The sequence below is a fragment of the Protopterus annectens genome, chromosome 6.part0 (assembly GCF_019279795.1).
Source record: "Protopterus annectens isolate FY-2018-M chromosome 6.part0, PAN1.0, whole genome shotgun sequence".
In the NCBI taxonomy this organism is placed as follows: Eukaryota; Metazoa; Chordata; order Ceratodontiformes; family Protopteridae; genus Protopterus; species Protopterus annectens.
The window spans coordinates 1,548,793,094-1,548,815,867 of record NC_056737.1 but is presented as its reverse complement, the minus strand read 5'-3'; the positions used below and the strand labels follow the sequence as shown (position 1 = coordinate 1,548,815,867).

The window sequence follows — 22,774 nt, the reverse complement described above, 5'->3', positions numbered from 1 at the left end:
AAATGGGTACTCAAGGGAATTTAGGTGAATGAAGTACTTTCTTTTGTTTGAGTGCTTTACCTGTATAAAAAATGCTTTAGGAGCAAGTGCTGAGCTTTTCAGATAGAGTGTAGGCTGTTTAGATTGCAAGTAGAACAGTTCTAAGGGAAAAATTGAAGAGCAGACTTTACGGAGCCAGAAATACTTTAAACCGGCGCTGCTCTATGAGCAACTTCGCACTAAAATGCACTAAAGCATGCAAAAGCGGGTTTTATAGCAGGAGGTTGAAAAGAGCCAGGAATTGACCCAAAATGGCCAATAAACTACAAGTTGCTGGGCGGAAACAATCCTCTACGGACAAATCTGAGTGTGAATAGTTCTATGTGGGAGCTGTTAGAGAAGTGGTGATATGATTGTACTTGTTAGATTAGAGTCAATTAAATGGAATAGAGGGAGAGTAGATACTTGTGAATTTATGGGAAGAGGTGATGCTTACTGAGTGTGGATTGTGATTGGGTAAGTTTAGTTAGTTTGGATAGGTTAATTGGTTAGGGGTGTGTTTAGTGGTTGGGTATAAGTGAAGAGTGGGAGGGAAATGGGGGTAGAGTAGGGGAGTGGAGTGAGTCTGAGTGTAGCAAAGGCGAACAAAGCGGGTAGACCTTAGTCACGACTGATCATGAGGCCACCAAACAATATGTAAGTACTTGGTGTTTCTCCAATAATATCTTTGCGTATATTGCACTAAAAAGAAAATAAGCTGAGCTAAGGGAAGAGTGGCTATAGAACAGTAGGGATAAGTTTAGGTAGTTCTGAAAGTTCAGCAAAGATTACACAAGTGTAAAACTGGTGGGAAAAGGTGGAAGAGAGTTATAGTCCATCCCAGTGATGTGCTACAGTTAATTATGGGAAACAGAAAGCTGCTGTTTCAATGTTAAATATATAGAAACATACATATGTTTTAAACAGATGCTGAGCCCCAAGGTTTCTGCATCAGCAAAGTTTTGGAGTTGGTTGGTTTCAGGTCCCGAGAGGGAAGATGCTTTTGAGAGAGAGCACAACAGGCTTTAACACACAAGTTTTAAACAGATGCTTAGCCCCGAGGTTTCCGTGTGAGCAAAGTTGTTGAGTTGGTTTAGTTTTTGGTTTCGAGACAGGGAAGATGCTTTTCAGAGAGGCTACAATGGGCTTAACACCTGGTTACAGAGCAAGCTTGTAGTTAAAGTATAAAATCCCCAAAATCAAGATGCGCACGTCACTGGAATCCTGATAAAATCCCCAAAATCAAGATGCGCACGTCACTGGAATCCTGTGTGACCCTAGCAAAGGAGTTCCTTGTTAGTCCTGTCACTCTCTGGGTCTCAGGTGGATACCAGGCTTCACTGGAGTCCTCTGGATTACATCTGTTTTCATATTCAGTTTGGTAAGAATTTTCAGTTTCATCCATTACCATTTGGAATGACTTCTGCCTTATGTAATTTTACCAAATGTTTAACTGCAATGTTGACCTGACTTTACATGTAGGAGATTAGTGTTTCCCATATGAGAATGACAAGTACATTGTAACACTGTTTAGGGAGCAGTTTTTGTTCTGTCTCTCTCCCACCATGTTTTACATTCAGAAGACTGGTATTACAGTGGATATGTCTGCATATAAACTGGCCACATTCCTTGTCTGTGCATTGTTGACTCTGGCATTAGATGTGATATGGAGGAGCCTTCATGTTACCAAATAACCTTTTCTACTTCAGGAAGTTGAAAAGCTTCAGATTTATATAAAAATATCTTCTTCACTGCCTTGGGATTTGTAGTGGCAAACACAGTAACTAAAAATCCACTACGTGCTACATATTACACACTTTTGACTGAAATGGAGCTGTCAGAAATATACAGAGTTGACTTAGTTGTATTTGCTCACCATAGTCTGACAGAATGGTGTCAGGCATGCATCAGATCATGGATATCAGCAGTTCAGGGCAGGGGTCATTTTTCATTGTTGGTGGCTGGGATGCAGACGTCTATACATAAAAGAAAGGAGTTGCAGTTCCTCCAAGATGCATAAACTGTGAAAGAGTTATAATAAGCTGTGCCCCATGTGTTTATTTTATGAATGTACTGAGTGGTGAATATGTTTGAATGATCAGATGTTTGTGTGTTTAATTGTTGTTGATGTGGTTTTGATTTCCTTCTATCAATTTCTGTTAATCTTCACAAATAACAGTATACAGTTCAGTTGATAGTCACTCACGAGTACTATTGAAGAAAATGTCTTTAGGACAGTGGCTTTTGTGGAGAAATGTGTTCATGAAGTAGATATCTGTTGATTATGTTGCTGTCAAATGCTTGACGTTGTGGTAGGTACTTAGTACCATACTAGCTTCTTGGTAAATTTTAAGTGTCAGTGGCACAGTAGGTAGTATACTCACCTTAGGGTGCAGAAGGCTGTGGGTTTGATTCCCACACTAGGTAAATCGATACTTACACTGTAGTGCCACATAAGGAAGATGCTGCACTCCTAAATACGTCATCCTTCAGATGAGACATTAAACCAAGGCCCCATCTACTTCAGTTGGTGGTAGCAAAAGATCCCACAGCACCTGTCAAAAAGAGTAGGGAAAGTTCCCCCGATGCTCTGGACAAATTTCCCCTAATAGTATAAATATCAACTTGGTTCTCCCTTGAAAAGATGCTGCTAGCCTAGTGGGATTTACCTGGTCAACAAAGGATACTCAAATAAATAAACTTGTTTCATTGACAATAAAACAGCATTTGTAGCAGTATTAACAGTAATATTAGTGTAACAGCAGTATCATTCACCACATTCTAAGTCCTTCGTCTTCATATCTCTTCCAGGCTACAGTTGATAAGAGCTTCATTTGACCTATCATCTCAGAACCTCTCATGTATTGTACTAACTCTGGAAAGTAACTCTTTAGTAATTGTTTTAGGTAATTTACTCACAACAAGACTGCATGTATAAACTACAAGTATCTACATTATTTTAATAGTTACCTTCACATTATTGCATTGTTTCATTCTCCTAACGCTGTATTTGATTACACTAGTAATGTTTAGCGACTGTGTGTCAGCTTAGGTCACTTTGAATCTATCAGTATAGCACAGATACCCAATGTGCGTTTGAGAAGTTAGACTTATGGTATTTATTTGCTTGTCTAACCCTGTTTTTGACTAAACTTATACTGTCTTGCGACAACTGCAAGGCTACTTAATCTCTCCTTGACCCCATACTGCTATCATTTGGTAATTGTTGGGTGACTATTAACCTAGGGTTTTACACCTACTAGGGTTAATTTCTCCTCCTTATACTGGCTTAATATTGTAAGGGCCTAAATCTAATTCTACTTGCCTTATGACTGCACCGCGTATAATTTGCGTGGCCTTACACGTGTAGACTGGGCTGGGATCCCACAGTTAAGGGCTTCCCCTCACTCTACCAAGTTTTATGTTACTAAATTGTTTGCATTATCTACAGCTTCTACTGTGGTTGTGTACATTACATAGCTTGCAGTAGCCATTATTGCAATTTATCTATTGTATGTGCTATGCCTATACGCTCAATGTCCTTTAATGCAAATGCTTGGCCTTACCTGACTGTTGATGTAATTTATTGTGTTTATTACAAAGCGCAATACTTGGATAACCTGTCTATTTTGCACTGTATTAGAAATATTGTATTTTATTACTCTTTTTAACTTATCTAATCTTTTTTCTTCCACTTTTCCTCTTGTACTAGCTATCCTTTGATTTACCTTGTGTTGTTTGCCTGGATTGAAACTCTCTACCAACTATACTAGGGTGCTCTCTGCCTGCTACCCTTGGAAAAGTTCAGGACAGTGCCTTCTTCTGCAATCCCACTACCTCAAGATACTGCGAAAGTATGTCTACCTATATCAAAAGTTATTAATTATAACCAAGTTCACCCTGCTAAATTCTATTGTTTGCCCCAGCTAAGCTTGCCAGCAGCAACCCTCCCCCCTTACTCCTTATTAACTTCTTCCCACTCCCTTTCGACTGCTACCTAGCCTGCACTCTCTCTCCCATTAGTCTAGTTCTTCTTTTGAGAGCCCCTGTGTATGCTCACTGCACCTCCACTTCTGCCCACTAGATGTCACCCTATCCCCTTCTATACTCATTTTACTAGTATCTATTCCTACCTAATTCTTCCTATCTCACCTTACCTATTCCTATCCCTTTCCTCCTTTTGAGGTTCTCTCTTATCCTCTCCTCCTCAGGCTACCTTCTCTTGCCTTGGCTTACCTAGCTTTCTCTGATACTTTTTCCTTCCTCCTTGGTCTACTCTGTGCTCCGTTCGCCCTGCGGGCTCACTCCGCTCCCAACCCTACCCCTAATTTCCACCCACCCCCAGGGGTCCTAATCTTATACATCTCTGGTCCCACCCCTTACCCTGTCATCCTATCCTCTTCTTTCCCGCCAAACTAAATCCCCTCCCCTCTACACACCCCACATCCTCCTCCCACTTTCCTCTTTTACATACTAGCCCTCCTATCCTATTTCTACCATCTATCCTCTTCCTCTATTATCACTCTTTCTATAGCTTTCCACTCATTTCACCCCTCCCTCTACCTTATATTTCCTTCAATATCCTTATCTCCTGTTTCATTTCTCTATTATCTCTCTTTGCATCGTACACATATACTGCCTCCTGACTACCCCTAATCTTTTACCTCTACCCTATAACCACTTCTACCTTACTTACTTATAAAAATGACTCTCAACTTATCCACACTGCTTATACTCTCAGTTCTACTCTTAACTACTCTATTCTCAACCTACCTCCTTACCTTCATCGAGTACCCACTCTATATTCAGCCTAATCACACACAGACACATACATCTACCTTTTACACTTCTCTCACTTCATTCTCAAATGCCAACTCCACCCCTAGTTACCACCAACCCAAATTCCATAGGCACTCTCACCTCACCTATACCCTACCCTCAGATAAAAAAATAAGACCTCTAACCCTTCTTAAGATCAAGATCACATCTAAATCTGATGATCCTACCTTACAAGACGGTGACATTCACCCTAACCCTGGCCCCATTTATCCTTCTTCTCAAGCATCTAGACCAATCTCCAATAATACCCTCCTCATAGGACATCTTAACATACGAAGTGTAAACAACAAAGTACCCTACCTACACGCCCTCCTAGATACTCACTGTTTTGACATTCTCTGTGTCTCAGAAACCTGGCTAAAGCCAGCCACTAAAGATACTGAGATTATACCACAAGGTATAAGACATAAGACATGCAACACATAGTTCTCAAAGTCAGTGTGCTAAACAGTCACAGCCCTTAAGGCCAAACACAATGCCAGACACACTTGTTATAGGTGACTCCATAGTCAGACACACTGACGTCCCACTCACCAGACTGAACAAGGAAAAGATCACAGTTAGCTGCCTGTCAGGCGCTAGAATCCGCCACATAACACAAGCACTCAGGTCACTCCACAGCAAGTACAAGTATGACTCAGTCATTGTCCATGCCGGTGTGAACAACCTGAGACGTACCTCCCTGGACTACATGAAAAGAGACAAAAGGCCAAACACAATGCCAGACACACTTGTTATAGGTGACTCCATAGTCAGACACACTGACGTACCACTCACCAGACTGAACAAGGAAAAGATCACAGTTAGCTGCCTGTCAGGCGCTAGAATCCGCCACATAACACAAGCACTCAGGTCACTCCACAGCAAGTACAAGTATGACTCAGTCATTGTCCATGCCGGTGTGAACGACCTGAGACGTACCTCCCTGGACTACATGAAAAGAGACATAGAGGAGCTCTCAGATTATGTAGCCCAGGCCGGTATGACCCTGACCCTGAGCAGTATCCTACCCTCACCAAGAATGATGCCACAATACAGAGACAAAATGATCAGCTTTAATAATTGGCTTAATTACTGGTGTCATTCTAAGGATCCATTGTCTGTCTGCCTGGGATGACATGCTTGACAAGCCACGCTGCTTCAAGGGACGGCTTGCACCTGTCACCCTGGGCTTCGGATATTGGCAAAGGCTCTTGCCACCCCCATAGTGCCTTTTTAGGCAAGGCTCAAATGATAAACCTACCTCCCTAGAAAACAAAATGGAGAAAACTAAGGGTAATACTGCTCAATGCCAGAAGTCTAAACCTCAAGATGCACGCCCTCGAAGCCCTCCTCAGTATGGAGAACATCGATGTTTGTGCTGTGACTGAAACCTGGTTCAAGGCTCCTGAGAGCACCCCAGCACTATCAGGTTATACCTCATATCATGCGTTCCGGCCCCAAAATCCGGACCGAACTACAAAAGGAGGGGAGTATCCATATTCATAAAGGATGCCCACACCTCCAGGTTAGTGGCAACGCACGAAGCATCGGAGACCATCCAGGTGCAATTAACCATAGGTAAAACTGCCCTACAGTTTGTAACATGCTACAGACCACCTTCTCAAACTCAGGAAACCCACACAGCCTTCCTGAAGACACTGGAGAGTATAAATGTCTCTCCAAACACCATCATATTGGGTGACTTCAACTACCCAAACATAGACTGGGAACATTACTCAAGCCCCAACACCCTAGCCCAAAGGTTCCTTGAGTTCATAAACTCAAATGCTATGGAACAACTAGTCACCATTCCCACAAGAGGAGAAAATATACTAGACCTGATCATCACAAACATGGGGACAAAATGCTCCACACCGGAAGTATATCCCTCATTGGTGAGATCAGACCATAAATTAATCTCACTGGAGATCCACATCCCGCCCCCACCCCCAGCAAAAAAGACCACAGTGAAGAACTTCTCAAAAGCAAACTTCACACTTCTTAAGACTGGAGTGGTATCCTTCAAGGCCCCCGAGCCAGTGGAAACCACAGCCCACGCTGCTGAAACCCTTACAAATGCCTTCTACAAGCACCTCCAGGAATGTATGGATCAAGCAATCCCTAATAAAATCAAGACCTTTTCCACCAAAGGCAGGCGCCCGGTCTGGTGGACTCCAGCCATAAACAAACTCTACAACAAGAGGAGAAAGCTACTACATGTCAGAGCAAAATCCCTAAATGGGAAGGCATCTCTGATCAATACTAGCAAAAAACTACGATCACTCATAAAATCATCCAAGGCCAACTTTGAGAGAAAAATCGCTAATGACACAAAAGACAATCATAAAGCCTTCTTTAGCTATGTTAGAAACCTGGGTGGAATATGCTCAGAATTAGTCCAAAATGATAAAAAAAATCACTGAACCCACAGACATTGCCAACATACTGGCAGACAGGTTCAGTGCAAATTTCTCCCTCCCCCCCAAAAGGAGAAATATCTATCCCACCAGAGTCAAGCCTCCCAAACATCTCAGATGCCCAGGTGAGAGCTGCTCTCTCTAAAGCAAAAAACACAGCATCAATGGGACCAGACGGTGTCCCCGGCTGTGTGCTACCTGAACTCAATGAGGAACTAAACCCACACATAAGGCTGCTGTTTAATCTTAGCCTTACTACAGGATACGTACCCAAAGAATGGCGTACGGCAACTGTGGTCCCACTCCACAAAGGCGGTGCTTCTACGGACCCTGGAAATTACCGCCCCATAAGCTTGACGAGCCTTGTCTGCAAAGCTATGGAGAGGATCATAATGGAACTCATAAATAAAGACATTGGGGACCTACAGACACTGGATCCTACCCAATTTGGCTTTGTCAAGGGCAGATCCTGCCTCTTGAACTTGGTCGACTTTTGAAACAGTCACTAAGGCCATTGATGAGGGTAAGGCAGTTCACACAGCCTACCTTGACCTAGCAAAAGCATTCGACACAATACCCCACTCGGGCATCATAGAAAAGCTCACCAGCTTAGATGTAAACCCATATGTCACAAGATGGGTTGCAAACTGGCTCAAGGACAGAACACACAGGGTTAGAGTTGCTGGTGCCATGTCAGACTCTAAGCCGGTCACGAGCGGTGTCCCACAGGGCTCAGTCCTGGGCCCCCTCTTGTTCGGCATTTATTTTTCTGAAGTGCAGGCAAACATAGGGGGATTGTGGCTGACAAAATATGCAGATGACTGCAAACTGGGCACCATAATTGACACTCCATCAGACACAGACATCCTCCAGAAAGGTCTCATAGAAATGGATAACTGGTGCCAGAGCCATGGCCTTAAGCTAAATGCCAAAAAATGTATAGTCATACCCTTTGGGAAAAACAAGGTAACCCCTAATTACCACATAGGTGGTAATCCATTAAACACGGAAGATGTTATCAGGGACCTGGGGACCCAAGTTGACAGTAACCTCTCTTTTGACACTCACATTGCCAAAGTGGTTAGGAAGACCTTCTACAGTGCCCACCTGATCATGAAGAGATTCACATCCAGATCAGGAGAGGTCATTGTACCCCTGTACTCTTCACTTATCAGACCAATGATTGAGTACAACGCCCTATTCGGAATGTACCTTACCCGACACCTGCAGCAGTTGGAAAGACCCCAAAAGTTCCTCACCAAAAGGATAAAGGGGCTCAAACATATGTCATACGATGCCCGACTGAAGAAACTCCAGCTCTATTCAGTCGCATACCGTCTGCTCAGAGGTGATCTGTGCCTGACATACAAGGCCATGTCCAACCCGGAATTAATGGACATGCTCCACCTCAAAAATCCAAATCCACCAGAGCCACGAGAGCAAGAGACTTAAACCTCAACACGGATATAAATAGGGCGTGCTGGAGGGACAGATTCATCACCCAGAGACTCCCTACACTATGGAACAGAATCCCAGTCCATGTGAGGCAGAGCCCCTCACTGACTCTGTTCAAGAGAAATCTTGACGAGTGGATGGGAGATCGTAGGTTTACCCCGGGAATCATCTCTGTATCACTGCTGGACAGAGGCACAGCAAACTAATGGGTATAGTATTCTCATCCTAAGGGGTGGTGAAAGCCACACACACTCTGGCTAGGCTTATAAATGCCCTAGGGCAGATAGCCTAGTATGAACCTATGAACCTATGAACAAGGCTATAATATACTTAGGCTTGACCGTACTAAATGAAAGGGTGGTGGAGTAGCAATTCTGTTTAAGAATCATCTTAATATCTCTACCCTTTCAGCCTGTCCAACCCAAGATAGTAAGGTGGAAGCCATGATCACTAAACTTCAACTTAATGCTAAGAAAGCCCTTTACATCATCTGCATATACATACCACCTGGAAACAATATACCGATCGTAGAAGACTTTCTCAGTTGGGTTTCTATCAACTACCCCCAAGAAACTATAATTCTTGGTGACTTAAATATAGACTGGAATACTATTAATGCTGAAAATCCCACCTCTCACATTAACCTAAATGGTTTTACCCAAACCATTACCTCTACAACAAGGCTTAATAAATTAAGTAAGAAACAGACTATTTTAGACTGGATACTCATAAACAAAGTTAACATCACATATAAAGTAGGAACTATGCCTGATGACCTCAGTGATCATTGCTTAACTTATATTACAAGAGAGAAGACTGACTATCTTCACCTCCCTAATATAAGAAAAATGCGTTCTACTAAACACTTCAAAATCAACCTATTTCAAAACTAACTCAGAGCTTGTACCAGGAACCAAACCACGACACGACCAATGAAAAAATCCACGGAGTCTGAAGCTCAACCACCACAGTACTTTATTGCACAAGCTTCACCAACTGGAAAGACAAAAATGAGAAAACTGGTTCTCCACAACTGACCTAGGTTTCGTCAAATGACTTCTTCAGAGTGTGTTGAACCAGTATATAACCACAATCAGTAATGACTCACTAATTACAACAATTATCACTTCAAATAAATTGACAATTAATGTATTATTAAAAATATTCATAGTTAAAAAATACTCTGTTAAAAACACATAAATATCACAAAAAACTGCCCCACCTAAAATAGTAACTAACTTGTGTTATGTATAATCAAATAACTTATTATAATGAACTATGTATATGCATAACATATCAAATACACTAAATATATAAATAAAATATATTTGTTAAAATTAAAATATTTTTGTATTATAGTTATGGTACTGATAGTGTACAAATGTTAATTTAATAGTATGCCATATAGTATATTAATTGATTTTATATGTATTGTCCTTATGGGTGTATTTATCCCAAAATATGCCTTAATCTCAAGAAGGGCTTGATTGACACAAACTCATTTAACCCTGGATGTGAGTGTGCATTTAGTTTAAATTGCCATTTAATTTCACAAACATCTAAATGAAATTCAGTGACTCTACCTTGTGGATCTTTTTCTAGTTGTTGTATAATAGAAAACTTAAATTGATGATCATTATGCGTTATAATATGCCTTGCCAAAGCATTTGAAGGTTTTTTATGTTGGATATCCAATATGTGTTCCTTTATTCTTTCTCTAAAAGCCCTACATGTCTTTCCAACATAAAAGGCAGTGCATGACTGACATACGGCAATATATACCACATTGACAGAATAACAATCAAAGTGTCCCATAATGTTAATAACTCAGAGCTTGTAACTGTAACCCCTTAAAAATACTTCCTCTTAACGAAGCAGTATTATTCTTTAATTCTACTTTCCTTTCCATTTTGAATAAACATGCTCCTGAGTGTACTATTAGAATGAAATCTAATACAGCCCCTTGGCTCTCAAATGAAACTAAAAAAATAATCCTCTCTAAAAATAAGGATGTTCTTCATTCCACATTGCTGCAGTCCTAACTATTGGGTAGTCCGCTGTCCAGTCGGCCCGAATACCAAAGTATATGGCTGACGTCGGTCAGGGCGCATTAGACTGACGTCAGTACGTCAGGGTACTAATGCGCATGACCGACGTCATATCCTCAGTCTTTTTTGCCGCATGGTCCGATGCAGAAGCAATTTTGCGAGTGCAGGTTGGCGTTCTGAAAGTTTCTGAAGTCAGAGTTTCAGACCGAATCAAAGTTGGCTAAGTACCCCGTTGGGGAATATTTTGTTTTTTTCTTGCCTCAGTATTTAACCGGATGTCAGAAAAAGTGAATAACTGTATTTCTTGTGGGAAACAGATACCTCATAGGGATTACCATACTTTGTGTATACCTTGTTTAGGGCCTGAGCACGACGTTGTTGGATGCCGCTCTTGTGCTAGATTTAACAAACGCACTATTAAGAGAAGGTTAGACTGTGCCAGGTTAGTTTTTGGGAAGCGTTGTAATTATAAAATGCCGTCGGAGGCTCCGACGCCCGCTTCGGCCAAAAAGCGCAGGGACAAAGCAGCAAAGCCTAGAGTGGAAGAACCGACAGTCCCAGACGTCGGATCTTTAGAAGGCTCAGTGGAGCCGGAGGTTTTGCCAGGTGTTTCTTTGGAGTCTCAGGGAGAGACTTTACTGTTACAGGATGTATCCTCGCAGGAAATAGGCCAGGCTGAGGGGGCTTCTCAGGTGGCTGTTCTTCCCTCTCTTCCTAAGGTGGTTAGAGCCTCCCCTTCTGTTTCCAAGGCTTCTTTGAGAGGCAGGCCAAGTTTAACGTCACTGGGGGTTTCTCCTAGTGCTTCAGGGTCTTTGCCTAAGAAACATATGCTTAAAATGGCAGAGGATTTGATTACTATGATTAGAGGTTCTATGCCCCCTCCTGATAAGAGGCCTAGGGCGGAACCTGAGTTTGAGAGAGGGTATTCTGTGAACGAAATAAAGTCCAGTCTAGTACCCTCTCAAGACATGTGCTTTCTGGGTGTGAGACTGAATACAGCAGCCCAGATGGCCTTTTTAACCCCGGACAAACAAAAGAATCTTTCCAGTTACTTCCATCAACTATCTCTTCAGTCCGGGCTGACTGCAAGGACAGTCCTTCAAGCCTTAGGGTTCATGGCATCTTGTATTCTGGTGCTTCCCAATGCCAAACTGCATATGAGGAAGCTGCAATGGTATCTCAAAAATGTATGGACACAGCACTGCCAGGATTTGGACACTGTCATTCAAATAATACCTTGCATTCAAAAGGAATTTTTGTGGTGGGCTCAGGAATGTCACCTAAACAAGGGACTCTCTGTGACCCGGCCAGAGGCGAGTCAGATTCTAACGACAGATGCCTCAGACATTGCTTGGGGAGCTCATCTAAATGGAAAGTGGATACAAGACAAGTGGCCTGCCAGACTACAGCATCTACATATCAACATGAAAGAGATGTTAGCAGTCCAGTTTGCATTAATGGCTTTCAAGGAGTTACTTCTTCCAGGGCAGGTGTTGATTCTAACAGACAACACAACTGTCATGTGGTACATCAACAAACAAGGGGAACACATTCTTACCCATTGTGCAGGCAAGCAATGATTTTATGGGAGACTGCGCTCAGCTTGCAACTAACTCTTCAGGCAAGGTTTCTGCGGGAGCACAGAACTCCTTAGCAGATGTGTTAAGCAGACAAATCATGGATCCCCACAGTGGAAACTGGATCTTCATGTATTTCAAAATTGACAGTGTCATGGGGAACTCCAGACATAGATCTGTTCGCTTCTCCACTAAACCACCAGCTGCCAAAGTTTTGCACAAAGAGGTTTCATCACACAGCTTGGAAAGTGGATGCTCTTTCTTTCAGTTGGAAAAATCTTCATGTGTATGCTTTTCCACCTCTGCCTCTTCTCCCAAAGGTGCTTCTAAAGGTCAGACAAGACAAGCCAAGGATGATTTTAATAGCTCCAGATTGGCCTCGGCAGCACTGGTACCCATTACTGAGGAGTCTGGTAAGGAAGCCTCCATGGCCTTTACCCTTGATTCCACACCTGTTGTCTCAGAGGGACGGTCACCTGCTCAATGTCAAGCTTCAATCTCTTCATCTAACAGCCTGGCATATTCTGTTTTGAAAGACAGCAGGTCTCAACTTCCTCAACAAGTTTTAAATGTGATTATGGAAGCCAGAAGACCTAGTACAAGGAAAGTGTACGCAGAAAAATGGAAGAGATTTTTATTTTGGAGTGCAGCAAACAATTTGGAGATTTCTGAGCCTAATTTGAGTGTGGCTCTTCAATATCTTACTGAGTTATTGGACAAAGGTTTGTCTTTCTCTTCCATTAAGATTCATGCTGCAGCAATTTCAGCTCACTATGATTGTGACCCACCATTGTTTTCGCATCCTTTGTTCAAGCAATTTCTTAGAGGGGCAAAGAATATAAGACCCCCGTAGAGCTCCTACTCCTGCTTGGGATCTCAATTTTGTGTTGGAGAAACTTACTCTACAACCTTTTGAGCCTCATGGCTACTGCTGACTTGAAATACTTGTCATGGAAGACTGCTTTTTGTTGGCCATTACTTCTGCAAGAAGGGTTTCTGAGTTGCAGGCCCTTATGGCGGTAGAGCCTTTTTGATTTTTCATAAGGATAGGGTATCTTTACGTACTAATCCTTCCTTTATGCCTAAGGTGGTTTCTAGTGTGGCTTTAAACCAAACTATTCATTTGCCTACTTTTTATGCAGATCCCCAAAATAAAGGGAAAAGATTTTGCACACTTTAGATGTACACAGGCAATTGCGTTATTATTTGAGCAGGACTAAGGATTATAGGCAGTCTCAGCAGTTGTTTGTTTCTTTTGCTTTGCGTTCGAGGGCAAGCCTGTGTCAAAACAAACTATTTCTAGGTGGATTGGGTTTTGCATTGCATTTTGTTATTCCCATCATGGCAAGGAGATTCCAGCTGGAATTAGGCCTCATTCCACTAGGGCTACTGCCACTTCTACAGCATTTCTAAGGCGGGTGGCCACTAAGGATATTTTGGAGGCAGCTACTTGGAGTTCAGTGCATACTTTCTCTAAGCATTATCACCTTCCTCTCTACTCTAAGTCTAGGGCTGGTTTTGCCACAGCTATTTTGCAAGGCATGTTGTCAGTTCCTGCTTCCTTATGATTTGCCAGCCTCCCTTACCTCTGCTTTGGGATTCTACCCAATAGTTAGGACTGCAGTAATGTGGAATGAAGAACATAGTACAGTTTTGTACCTACCATAAATGTAGATGTTCGAGGATCCACATTGCTGCAGTCCAATTTACCCTCCCTCCTTCCCCTCTGTGTTTAAGGGTGGTTGTGTAGGTGAGGTTATATTCTGGTAATTTTGTATATATTGTACATATTTTTGGTGCAGGTATGTTTGGAATTTTTGGTTTTGGCCTTAGCTTTTCAGGGTCTTCTGACATCTGGGGCAAGAAAAGACTGAGGATATGACGTCGGTCATGCGCATTAGTACCCTGACGTACTGACGTCAGTCTAATGCGCCCTGACCGACGTCAGCCATATACTTTGGTATTCGGGCCGACTGGACAGCGGACTACCCAATAGTTAGGACTGCAGCAATGTGGATCCTCGAACATCTACATTTATGGTAGGTACAAAACTGTACTTTTGGGCCAAATGGAGATCCCATAGAATCAGCTCTGAATTTCTTCACTTTCGCCAACTTAGAAATCTCACCAAAAAAGCTATAATCACTGACAAAAGAAAGTACTACTGCGAACTTCAAGAAACCCATTTTAATAAACCCAAATAATTTTGGTCCTCGATCAATAGACTAATTTCACCAGGAACAGCCAATACTCCCTCCCCACTAAATGCTGACCCTGACACCCCTCACCAAACTGCAAATGCTTTTAACTCTTTCTTTACTGAAACTATTCATCTCTTGCTAGACAATTAAACACTAATAACTTCTATCCTCCTAATAATCTAGTAAACTCTTCCTACAACTTCTCTCTACAACCCATCTCTACCTCTTTCATCTATAAACTTATCCTCAAACTGAAACCTTGTACCCCCTCTGCTGACAAACTCCCTTCCCTTTTTCTGCAAAAAGCAGCCAAAGAAATTGCATACCCAATAACTATACTCATAAATAGGACCATCCAAGAGGGAACCATCCCTGATATCTGGAAAATCTCTCATATAATCCCACTACACAAAGGCGGTAACCCTATTGACTACTCCAACTATAGACCAATTGCTCTTCTTTCTCCTTTACCAAAAATTATGGAGAAATGTATTCATCAGCAACTTGTACAGTATCTCTCTCTTCACAACATTTAGACCTCACCATAGCACCACCACTGCCCTCATTTCCTTTGTAGATACCATTAACAGCAATCGCAACAATAATCTTTTCTCTTCTGCCCTATTCATTGACCTCTCTAAAGCTTTTGACATGGTCAACCACTCTTCTTTAATTAGCATTCTTGAATCCCTCTCATTTGATAGCCTTGCCATCAAATGGTTTAGTTCATATCTCAGTAACAGACAACAAGCCGTTCTCTGGGACAACCACATCTCCTCCTTACTGCCCATTTCTATTGGAGTACCTCAGGGCTCTATTCTTGGTCCACTCCTCTTCTCCCTCTATATTAATGATCTCCACTCTGTAATTCCTCAAGCTACCTGCATTCAATACGCAGACGACTCCACTAATATTTGTTCAGCATCCTCCTCTTCAGATCTAATCTCACTAACTCAAACTATGTTCAACACAGTAGAAACATGGTTTACTAGATGATACCTTCTTCTTAATGCTAAAAAAACCAAACTTCTCCTCTTCACCCCCACCACTCGTACCTCTCCACTAAATTTCACCATCTCCTCAAACAATAACACTGTCATCTCTCCTGACTCCACAACTAAACTGCTAGGAATAACCATTGATAACAATCTCTCTTTTGACCAACACATCAACAACACCATCAAATCAGTTAACAGAAAAATAGGATCCTTATACCGTATTAAACCATTTCTCACCCCATCTACTAGAGCTACTATTGCTCACTCCCATCTTATATCTACTCTCTTTTATGCCTCTCCTATCTTCACCAACCTCAAGAAAACTAACCTAAACATACTAGCAACTTGCTACAATAACATTGCCCGCTTCGCCACTGGTAACCCTTTTAGAACCCATCACTGCCTCAATTTGAAACACTTAGGCTGGCTGGAACTACAAAACTATCTTATTATCTCACAACTTACTATTGCCCACAAATTACTGTACCAACCTAATAACACCCCTATACTATCACAACTTTTACTCCCTTATAACAATCTCACCTCTCTTCGTTCCTCTTGTAAACTCATGACCAAACCCATAATGGCCCACAACTTAGCCGGTGACTCTTTATTCACCAATACTGTAGGCAGAGCATGGAATTTGCTGCCTAAGGAGTTAACTCTAATCACATCCTTACCTCTCTTCAAACAACAAATCAAACTGTACTTCCAAAACCACTTGCTTTGTTCTTGTAGTACTCAAGACTAACTCCCCCCCTTGACCTTTTACCCTACTTTGTGCTTAATAATTAGCATCTACCTTGTTTATTTTCCATTGCTGTCCTACTATGCTCTGACCTACTCCTCCCATCTCTTCCACCTCCTCTTGACTGTCTTCTTTCTTTTCCTCTCTCACTTCCTGACTCCTGTCTCTTCCCTCTTTTTATCTTACATTCTCTTTCTGCTTCTCTACCCACCTGAGCTTTAACTTTTATCTATATGGCAGATGCCTTATTGCATAACCTTTCTGTATTAAGTAAAAAGCTTTAAAACTGACCTAACATTATGTATGACTACAACTGTTTGTGTTCCTTAATGTTTGTTGATTTTGTAACCAGGTTTGTTTTTTTGTTTCTTATTTTTATTCTATGTCTTTATTAACAACATGTCTCTCTTTATTATGTTTTGTGTGGAGCTTTTCTCCCCAGGCCTCTACTGAAAATGGAAATATATCCAGCTAGACTAGCCCGGTCAACAAATGTAAAATAAAATAAATAAATAAAATTTGCATTAAAATGCATTGTAGAAAAGAGACTAACTGTGCTATTAAAATGAGTCTGAACTTCTTATTCATTTATCTCAAGGTTTTAAATGACATCAGCTCAGTTGTAAGCAACCAGAGAGCCCCACAGATGCTGTTTAGACGAAGTACATCATCTCACCAGTTTAGTGTTCGGACAGTTGAGTCCAAATATGAGCATCTTGTCCCAACACTAGAAATGTGGATTAATCAACTAATGGCACTAAAGGTTAGTTTACTTATAAAAATCCATAGCCTAAAATACTGTGTGCTTTTTTGAGGAGATGATCTTAATGATTTTGCAGAAATGATGATGTAAATAACCAAAGATGTATTAACAGTCCTTTGTGTATGATTTATTATTTACTTCCATTTGTTTAACGGGAAAGTCCGACTAGGCATACAAACTCTTTTCAGCAGAGGCCTGTCGAGAGAGAAGCATCACAAGAAATAACAGAGATACATGTACAACATAAAGAATATTCAGGTAACATTTTAGCAGCATTACATACAAAGTTCCTTGAGAACTATATACAGTAGTGTTACACAATATACAGAATGCTTGGGTAATATTAACAGCATTACATACAAAGTGAGGATAAATAAAGCAGATACTTATGAAATAAGTATATTTTTCAGCAGCATAGTATTGGGTACAGTCTATCAGGTCAGATAAAATGATATGTATTTTGTTGTAAGAATAGTAGAAGACAGAAAAGTAAGAGATAAGAGATAGTCACTGAGATGTAACTGTACATAGTAGAGATACTTTAGGAATGATTTAGCATGAGGAATAGCAGGAACGTAGGTGGGGTCAGTCTTTGAAGGTGCGTGTGGTGTTGAGGAGTCTGAATGGAGGGAGAAATGAGTTCCAGGATTATGAGATACATTGAGCAAAGAGTATTTCCTGTTTTTGTTGTGAGCTGTGTGAATTGAGATGTTTGTCAGTAGGGTAGAGAGCTCTGTTGGTGAAGTGCAGTTGTAGTATATCACTTAAAGCAGGGCATTTTTCAGCATGAAAGACTAATGTGTACAAATTGAAATTGAGATTAGGTGAGGAAGTGAGGTAGCTTAAGCCAATTTAGGCACCTGAGGGCAATACATATGTGTGGAGTATGGCTAGTTGGAAGCAAATTTGGCTATTTAATTATAGCATTGCTGTAGATTAGTTGTCAGGGTGGACTGGAGGTTGGTGAAAATAGAAGCATACAGAAATGTGGGCAGCAGGTAATTGGAGGCTAATGTTATCCTGCTGCTTTCAGTCAGATATTGCTTAGCTCTATGTAGCAGACCTAACTTTTTATATGTTTTATTTTTGATTGCTTGTTAGATGTGGAGATTGAATGTCATGGTGTCTGCTATAATCCCTAGTAGTTTAGTATTGGAGACTACTTCAATATGTGTTATTTGTAGAGCTGATTTGAAAGTTAGCTTTGCATTTGGTATAAGACGAAGGAGTGAAAAGAAGTTTTGTCTTTTTTGGGTTTAGTATTGGGTCTGATTTTGGTAGCCAGTTTTCTCTGGAAGAGAATGAATCTTATTTGGGCTGTTGGAGAAGAATGGGATTTTGTGCAAAGCAGGTAAGGGTTGCGTATCAGCAAACTGGACTGGTTCAGTGTATTTTGAGGCAGTGTGTAAAGTATTAATAAATATGTTAATCAGAAGTACTTTCTAGTATAGAGCCTTGGGGAGCAACGGCAGAGATTGGTCAAAATTTTGACATGCTATATTTCCATTTAACAGTTTTGGATCTATCAGACAGCTAACTGACAAACCACAAGAGACAGGAGTAGGACAGATCAAGGGAGGCTAGCTGATGGAACAGTTTATTATGAGAGACTGTGACAAAGACTTTGGATAGATTCAGGAAGAGAGCGGGTAGAATATTACCTGTATTACAGCAATGATTAACATTGTTAAAGTGTAATTGTGCAATAGTAGTACTGTGCCTTTGTCTAAAGTCATACTGAGTGGGGGAGAGGAGGTTATTAGTAAGAATGTACTTGAGTTGAGAATGGACACATTTTTCTAAGATTTTTTATAGAGGGGAAAATATGGCTATATATATGGCTATATATCTGTAGTTGGAAAGATCAGTTCCATTCACCCATTTGTGTATGGGCTAAGATGAATGATTTTTTTCTGTAGTAAGGGAACATGTTGGATGGATCTGTTAATGAGTATTGAGATAAGGTAGGCAATAGTATCTGCTGTGATTTTCAGTTGGTATTCATTGAGTAGGTTATTTGCAGATAAGGTGGTAGCCTTTAATTTTTGGAGGTGCTTTTTAATGACAGAGGTTGGGTTTGTGTTTTTGGAGAAAATGCTATGGTTGCCACTGACTTGGAAGTTAAAAGAGTGAATGGTTAGTGTCTGTGTTAAGTAGTGATTTTATGGTGTTGATGAAGTGGGAATTATATACTGAAGTGATAGTCTGGGTAGGGATTGGGCTGCTGTATTCTACCAGGGGATAAATGTTTTTTGATGGAGCTGCAGATAGTAACAAGATTTTTTGCCTATTGTTTTCTAGGTTAAAGTAGCTTTTATTTTATAATTTTTAACTTTTATTTTAGATAGATTGTGAAGGTGTCTGAGGTTTTGGAGATTCTGTTGTGTTTTGTTAACTTGCCATGTTTTCTATGCTTTATCCCTATCCAGCATTCATTTTTTTGGTTCTTGCATATAACTGGGGGGGAAGGGGGGGGTCAGTGTTTTATGCATATGGGTGCCAGTTTGTTTAAAACACTGAGGAAGGTAATATTAAGTATGTGGTCTGCAATATCTAGGAAAATGTTTTTTGAGAGTTCTCCAGTTTATAGAAGTAAGTTTGTTAGATTTTTTACTACTTTAAACATGGTATTTCTTGGGTTGAAGAGTTGTGTGTCTGAAGGCAAAGACTGGTAGATGATCATGAAATCTGTCTAGTAAGGTACCTGAAAAATTTTATTAGATCTGTTTGTTACAAACCAGTCCAGATTTGCCATTTTCCTGTTTGAGTTGTTGAGCTTGCTTGCGGTGTGAATGAATTGTGAGTAATGTATACGTTTAGTGATACTGAGGCAGAGGTTTGGGAAAGCCAATTTATGTTGAAGTAACCCAGGATTATTGTTTCGGGGTGAATATTTGATGTATTCCAGGAGAGAAAATTTTATAATATGTTTCTGTTATCACTACATTACTGCTCAATACCTCAGTTGTTTGGCTTCTGCTACATACCTGCAATCAAATTGCATTACTAGCTGAGTTAAGTACAAACTTGCAGTGTTAAAGATTGTACTGCATTTCATTGTTCTGTCTATTTGTTTCAAAGAATATTGTGTGTGTCTCTCTGCAGTTAATTATTTTTCTATTTAATTGTTTCATAGAATACTGTGGTCTCTCTCTGTCTCTGCAGTTAGTTTTCCGCCCACCCTCCCTGTTCTTGTTTTGGTATTAATCTTGGTGGCTTTGGAATTGCCCGCCCCTCCTGTAAAGTTTGTGTTTGAACACTCCTCCTGGGTCTATCTCATTTGCTTACTCAACTGAGTATAGTGAGATCATATTTTGACTTCAGACACTCCTACCAGTCCCATCTGTTCAGCTCTATTCCAGTCTAGTGTCACTAGTTCACTCTACTAAATACAGAGAGAACATTTGTGAAGGGCAAGCCACTTAGGTCCTTAATTTTTAATTATATTCTGTTTCTCCTTTCTCCCTTTTCACTTTCCAAAAAAAAAATGTTTCTAAGCTTGTTTCCTGCCTTTCCTGTAACTAGTGTAGTCCAGATACAGATATGGTGTATCCGGGACTGTTTGTAAGCTTCTGAGCCCCCCAAGCCTTTCTGTGTTGGAGGGAAGCCTTCTAGCTTATCAGTGGGAGTGGTAAGCACTAGGTAGCCTATCTACCACAAGAGTGGTTTCTAGCCCAGAAATTGTAGTTTATTGGCAGTTATTCCATCTCTTTCAACTTACTGGTTTAAAAGCCTACGTTTGCACTTGTTTCCCATCTTTCCTGTAACTAGTCTAGTCCGGATACAAATTTGCTGTATCCAGGACTGTTTGTAAGCTTCTGAGCCCCCCAAGCCTTTCTGTGTTGGAAGGAAGCATTCTAGCTTATCAATGGGAGTGATCAGCACTAGGTAGCTTATCTATTACAATCTCCAGGTACAGATTCTTAGTTTTAGCACTTGAATTTGCTTATTCGTGCTCAGCACTTGTTCAGAACTTGTTGTTAGCACTAAATAAGCTACAAATTACTACAGCACTCAACATTCCTCTTTACCTAGAGGAAAACGGTTTTTGTGCTTACTTTCCTCACTTGCTTAGAGAAAAAACACTCTTATACTCACTCTCTCCACTTGTCTAGAGGAAAGTAGTTTTTTATTCGGGCATGTCCAAGGGTCAGCTCCCAGTGTTCTCTACTGTCTATCTGATGAATCTGTGCATCTTGGGGCAATGTAGCAATTGCCTCATGTACACAGACAACCCTTTCCTCCTACCACTCAACACCACAACCTATGAGAGATGCACTTATCTAGACAACTGGAGGTAAAGCGGTCTCCAACCAAGACTGAACTTGACAGTCAAGAGGAGAAGGTAAACACTTGCATCACACCACACTCGTCACATAGTCCCACTAAACCTACACCACCAAAATCCACACATAGAAATACAAAAACATTCACAGAGGCTCTCAATAATAATCTGCTCAAGCAACAGAGACCTCCAAAGCAGAAACACAAGCAACCTCCACCCCCCCAACACAAACCAAATGACATATAGCCCCAGACTCAGTGAGCCACTGAACCACAGCCCATAAGGCAAAACAACGTACCCAACACACTAGTCATAGGTGACTCTATAGTCAGGCACACTGATGTCCCACTCACCAGGCTAAACAGGAAGGTTACTGTCGGCTGCCTGTCCGGGTGCCAGGACCCGCCACATAACCCACGCACTCAGGTCACTACACAAGTACAAATATGACTCTGTCATTGTCCATGTTGATGTGAATGACCTGAGATGTACCTCCCTGGACTACATGAAAAGAGAGATGGAAGAGCTCTCTGATCTTGTAGCCCAGGCAGGTATGACCCTAGCCCTGAGTAGCATCCTGCCTTCACCCAGAATGATACCGCAGTACAAGGACAAAATGATTGACTTCAACCATTGGCTTAGCTTCTGGTGTCATTCTAAGGGGATCCAGTGTCTGCCTGGGACAACATGGTCGATAGACCACAATGCTTTGCCAGAGATGGCCTGCACCTGTCACCCCTGGGATTCCGGGTACTGGCCAAGGCTCTTGCTGACCCTATAGTGCCTTTTTTAGGCATGGTTCAAATGACAAATTCACCACCGTAACAGGAACAGGCAAGCAAAAACCGAGGGAAATGCTACTCAATGCTAGAAGTCTAAATCTCAAAATGCACTCCCTTGAGGCACTCCTTAAAATGGAGAACATCAATATCTGTGCAGTGACTGAGACCTAGTTCAAGGCTCCAGAGAGCACGCCTGCATTACCAGGCTATAACTCATACCACACTTTTCGGCCACCTAACCTGGACCAGAACACCAAAGACGGAGGTGTGTCCATATTCATTAAGGATATCCACACCTCCAGGCTAGTTGCTCAGCATAATGCATATGATGTTATCCAAGTGCAACTAACTCTGGGCAAAACTACAATCCAAACTGTAGCTTGCTACAGATCCCCCACCCTGCCCCAGGATTCCCACTCCTTTTTTCTTGATATACTGGAAAATATTAGGGTTCAACCAAACACACTAATAATGGGTGATTTCAAGTACCCCACCATTAACTGGGAAAACTCGTGCACCAACTCCTTCGTTCAACGCTTTCTGGAATTCATAAATTCCAATGCCCTGGCTCAGCTTATCCACACCTCCATCAGGGGCAACAATATCCTAGACCTAGTCATTACCAACATGAGTGACCGGTGTTCCACACCTGAAGTCATCT

The 22,774-nt window shown here is 41.3% G+C and overlaps 1 protein-coding gene across 4 annotated transcripts in view; it reads left to right on the top strand.

Annotated features, from left to right (window-relative positions):
• Nucleotides 1–22,774, top strand: part of CEP70 (centrosomal protein 70) — a 2,129,610-nt gene that overhangs the window by 1,647,059 nt on the left and 459,777 nt on the right. For all 4 annotated transcript variants that reach the window (XM_044075003.1, XM_044074999.1, XM_044075002.1 and 1 more), the window contains one exon: nt 16,882–17,046. In XM_044075003.1, the coding sequence (XP_043930938.1) occupies nt 16,882–17,046 (165 nt within the window). The remainder of the gene's footprint in view (nt 1–16,881; nt 17,047–22,774) is intronic.